Below are 5236 nucleotides of genomic sequence, written 5' to 3'. Positions count from 1 at the left end.
GAAAAGTTGGTGTCTATTTACTTGTGACCACGCTGTGTACATTCGCTAAAACAAACAACAACTTACTAGTCTTTTTTTTTATAGTTGATTTCATAATAAACTCAGGATATTCTAATAAATTGTGCTGTTTAACTCTACAACGATTATGTTATATAAAAGAATTAACGATTCCTTATTGATCTTTCAAATGCATTTGAGCACAGTTGAAATAAATAGCTTATATGAGTTTTTGTTTCTATAGTTTGAGATTATGGAAAATGGTTTGTAAATGACATGTGGTGTTTAGGCCAAGTAAAAAATAAATAAATACATGTTTAGCGTCCCCGCCCGCTACCTTTTTTGCAACCGCCTCCTCCACTTTTTTTGGCAATTTTTTCCGTTTTGAATTATTGTTTTTCGATCATACAAAGACTTCTGAATACAGTTGATTCATTTTCTCCATTTTCCTGTTATAAATTCTGTATCGTTTTGATGAAATAATGAAACAAAGAAGACTTCTGTTTGACATGAACCTTTTGAAAACAAGCAACAATCATGAAAAAAATGGTGCAAACTTTCTTTAAAAGAGGCCATCAAAAATAAGTGAATAAAAAATAAGACCTCCTCCATTTTTTTTAAAACTCTGGACGCTAAACATTGTTTTTATTTACTTGGCCTTATAATGATTAATGATATTATTATATGTAACCAAATAAAAGTAAACCCATAAAGAAATTTTCAATTTCGTAAATATTTTCCTGCATCCTGTATTGAGTGTGTTTACGTTAAGAGTTAGTTTATTTACTAACAGTAGTTAACTTTGTTACTTAATAGTTTGTTGATATTGTATATAATACACGAGCCACGAGAGAGAAACGTTAAAGCTCTCCTAACATGGGATATCCACATTATAAATGCTTGGGTTTGGAGAGTGTGACCACTGGTAAAGTTGTACATGGCAAAATGTCTACAGTTGTGGTTACACACATACCGCTAAACCTGGAAATTTTGGTAGTTCTGTAAGCAAGCCAAGCCTCCAGTTTCATAGCACATTCAACCTAGCTTTCGGAAGTACAGTAGGTTACCTTGAAAGGGAGAGAGCATTGTACTTATGGCAGTTTTGTCTGTTGCTTTCTACTTTATGCGAGTTATAGTTCAGTATAAGTAGTATTTTTCGAGTGTATTATTCTAAAGGTTTTAAACAGGTTTTCTAGAGTTATTTCTTTCGGGTTTGTTTAAACTACTGTTTTGCTTTTATTCTCAGTTCAACACGTATATTGTATACGTTTTTGTCGTTAATCCATTGCATTGTGCAGAACTCTGCCAGTGTTTGATAGCAAGTGCAGAAAAATGACATTTTAAACCAAAATCCAAGATTATTTTGCTTGTTATTAGGACGGTTTACGTTTGTAAATCCTGACAAGGGATCTTAGATTGTTTAACTGAGCTTACAGCTTTAAAGCTACAGCTTTGCAATGCAGTTTATTAACTGACTTTCACCAGAGGGCCAATGAATAATCGAAATCATAAAGTTTTTTATTTGGTTGCAAAATAAATAAAACTTACCATTTACGATTTAGTGCCGTTATATCATTAGACGTTTCAGGAAACGTTCCTTTACGTACTATGTCAGCTCACAATTGTTGAGTTATCGAACTTTTTTTTTTTAACTAGGTAAATTGCATTCGAGTAATGTTTGAACCTGCGGTGGAACAAAAGAAAGTACAGTCATCAGCATAATTCTGAGCTTTTCACTTATAACCAAGCTAAAGTAACATACTGAATTTGAAATATAACCCATAAACACTTTGAAGTTGACTAATTTTCTAATATTTTAAGGACGCAGAGTGATTTAAAATAAGTTATGAAAATGGCATACCTGGAAACTGGATAAACAAAGTATTTTATCTATTTTTTATATAAGTACGATTACAGGTTACAATACGTTTAGTTAATATTCATCATAGAAAATAAGATTTTAACCAGTAGCTAAACCATATAGTTTAGGACTAAAATGATTTAAAAAAATAATAAATTAAGAAGTCAGTCATGTATAACAACCTGACAAGACATGATAAATGTTATAAATCAGTACACTAAAACCTGTAAGTACAATGTATTAAATCATCATACGAGGACGCTTGCTGTAAACTATATTTCCATCCGTAATTGTAATATATCACGAGGTTCATCCAGCATAGGAGATTTAGGGTGGCATTATTTTACATATATTAAGTCAATGTATAATAATGTTTATAAACGTAATATTAATTCTGAAAACATTTTAACGTTACGTGATTCAATGAAAGTATAAAAAAATAAAAACTGGAATGGGTTTTTTACTTAAGAAAAGGCACCTAAAATACAAGTCAATTGCTATTTTAATAGCACACAATTTAAAATTACATTGTTCCAGACTATATTTTTTGTATAGTTTGTAAACAATCCCAAACTGGTGGATGTAACAAAATGACGTTATAGCAGACTTATTTTTTTATAGTATATTCATCATTGTAAAGTACTCGAAACTAATGTTAAATAATATTATCAGGCGAAAGAAAATTGGATGAAATACATATTTTTGAATGTTTATATATTAAGAAACCTGTATTTGGGGTTGTTTCTAAACATGTTAAAATTAAGATTTCAGAATAATAGATAAACTTCGAAAGCGCATTTTATTTAAATAAACTGCCTTTTATTAAAATAAAAACACGAAAGAAATTTATTCGTTATTTTGATGTTTTCTGTTAGGTCTCTTGAATTTAGCTGCGATCACTCAGTTTGTATGATATAGGTAGTGAATGGCTTAAGTTTATTCTTGGAAAACGACAGGAGACGCGCCAAAATACTTAATTACGCGACTATACACTTGTTTAAAACGATGTAGCATATAACGTTTTTCAACTTATCTGTAATCGCTATTTTGTTTTCTAGGGTTGGCTTGTTTTCAAGTTTATAGCGATCACACTCGCGCAGTTTGTATGATATAGGTAGTGAAATAATTTATTCTTTAGAAACGACAGTGATGTTTGCCAAATTTAAAGCCGAATTGGTCGTCTGGACCGGTAGTTTTTGTTTTAATGTTGCAGCAAAAAGACATTGTTTGTGAGAGATTTTTTGTTTAACGAAGTTTCTTTTGAGATGTATTTTCAGAGTTCTCTGTATTATATGGGTCATGACGTAATTTTGTTCCTGAAAACGACGGATACGATGTGTCACTAGTGTGGGTATTCACGCGTAGCTCCGCGTTTCACGAGGTAATCGGTTTCCTCCTGTGTACGTGTTTGTTTCCTGTAAGTTGGGTAACTCATTTCCTTCTATATTTGCGCCTACTCTTCAGTAAGAAACAGATCGAGAAATATAAGGCTCTACTATCCTGTAATATAGTGCGCTTAGCTGATGAATTTGAATGACAGTTCGTTTTTACGACTTCGCTGACCTTGAAAAATTTATTAACTTGTGTGTATTCAAATATTCGGCAACATTTATGATAAAGAATATATTATTCGTTGTACTGTCATACGTCACGTACTCTGAGTCCGGGGCATCACTAACTTGCCGTGTTGCACAGTTTTGTTGTACAGTAAAAACATTAGTGTGCTTTGTATCAGGTGGTTATAATGCTGTGGAATTATGAGATATGCGCATGTACAGTGCTAGACTAGAATTAAACAATCGTTTACTGTTACTTTTAACATAACATGTCGTTACACGAGGGGAGTTCATTTATATCCCGTATAATTGCCCATCGTGAAGAAATGAATATGAATGATTTGGAAATTCACTGTAAGTATTACTGTCAGATTATAAATTATCGAATAGTTTTGTATTAAAATAAGTTAAACGTTATCCCTCAAACAGCAATATAATGATATAATCATAAGTTAACACCAATCTCAGTCGTTTTGCTTTAGCTGTTATTAGACATTAAAATGTATATATGGTTTTCATAAAAAATTTTCAAGGAAACTCTAATAACTATTATAATCAAGATAAAAGAAGAGCAAAAACACTTGAAATTAAAATATGTGCTGTGATTTACCAAGTAGTGTATGAAAACAGTATTAAAATACACGAGTGAGAAGTAAATAATATAAGTTTGCAAAATGCTCTAAAAGAAATTATTTAGAAAAGTACTTGGAACAAACACATCGATATAAAATGGACATATATTTCACCGGAGCCGTCTATATCAAGTACATTTTATGTATCACGCTTTTAACGGAGATTAAGCTTAGATGACCCAGTGGACATTGTCTTCATCCTCTTTTCTATAATTATCCGTATAAACATAAGACTGTTACATATTGTTGTTTATTATCTCACTAACATTTTGTTTTAACCAGATTGATGCATTTATTTCAACTACATTTCTCAATATTATTGTTAGCTCTTTCACTTCCACGAGCGATACGTTTCGATCTCATAGCCAGGTGGTCAGGGCGCTCGACTCGCAATCTGAGGGTCGCGGGTTCGAATCCCCGTCACACCAAACATGCTCGCCCTTTCAGCCGTGTGGACGTTATAACGTGACGGTCATTCCAACTATTCGTTGGTAAAAGAGTGGCCCAAGAGTTGGCGGTGGGTGGTGATGACTAGCTACCGTCCCTCTAGTCTTACACTGCTAAATTAGGGACGGCTAGCGCAGATAGCCCTCGTGTAGCTTTGCGCGAAATCGGTAACAAACAAACACAAACGTTTCTTTCTAGAGCACTAATATGTGAGTTGTGAATTTTGTATCACCATAAAAATAGGGTACTCTCCTTCAAACTTCCAAAAATTTAAGTTTCAGTTTAAAATATTAAAACACGTCTGTTTTGTTTTTATATTTATCTAAAATTGTATCTGACACTGGGCGTAGCAGTGATAAAGATAAAATATTTTGACAGCTATGCAATATTTCAGAAGAGGGTTACTTTATGTTGTTTGACATATTTTACTCTCCTTAAAATTTGCCCTAAAATCCTGTGCTTCAGGTATAAAGTTTATCAGATTAAAGTTCTTTTAGAAAACCGTGTACATAGACTAAATGTCGGAAATAAAGATATTATTGTCATGGAAGGGTATATTTTTGCTTTTCGAGAACGACTTCTTGCCTTTAGTAGCGGTAATCCTGATGGCTAATAACGCTAATATTTGAAGCTTGATTCCTGGGGTGGTTAGCACAAGTAGTCCACTGTGACGCTTTGTGCTTAACAGTAAACAAATGTGTGTGTGTGTGTGTGTATATATATATATATATATATATATATAT

At 32.6% G+C, this 5236-nt stretch overlaps 1 protein-coding gene across 3 annotated transcripts in view; it reads left to right on the top strand.

Annotated features, from left to right (window-relative positions):
• The window catches only part of LOC106478446 (cytohesin-1-like), a 64467-nt gene that overhangs the window by 11029 nt on the left and 48202 nt on the right, over nt 1-5236 (top strand). For 2 of the 3 annotated variants that reach the window (XM_022382037.1, XM_022382036.1), the window contains exon 1: nt 3329-3768. The exons of the other annotated variant lie outside the window; for it this stretch is intronic. In XM_022382037.1, coding sequence (XP_022237745.1) covers nt 3684-3768 — 85 coding nt within the window. In that variant the 5' untranslated portion in view covers nt 3329-3683. Of the gene's footprint in view, nt 1-3328; nt 3769-5236 lie in introns of those variants that run through there. 3 annotated transcript variants of the gene reach the window in all.

This window comes from Limulus polyphemus, unplaced genomic scaffold (assembly GCF_000517525.1).
Source record: "Limulus polyphemus unplaced genomic scaffold, Limulus_polyphemus-2.1.2 Scaffold212, whole genome shotgun sequence".
Taxonomy (NCBI): domain Eukaryota; kingdom Metazoa; phylum Arthropoda; class Merostomata; order Xiphosura; family Limulidae; genus Limulus; species Limulus polyphemus.
This window is presented reverse-complemented; position numbering and strand designations above follow the sequence as displayed.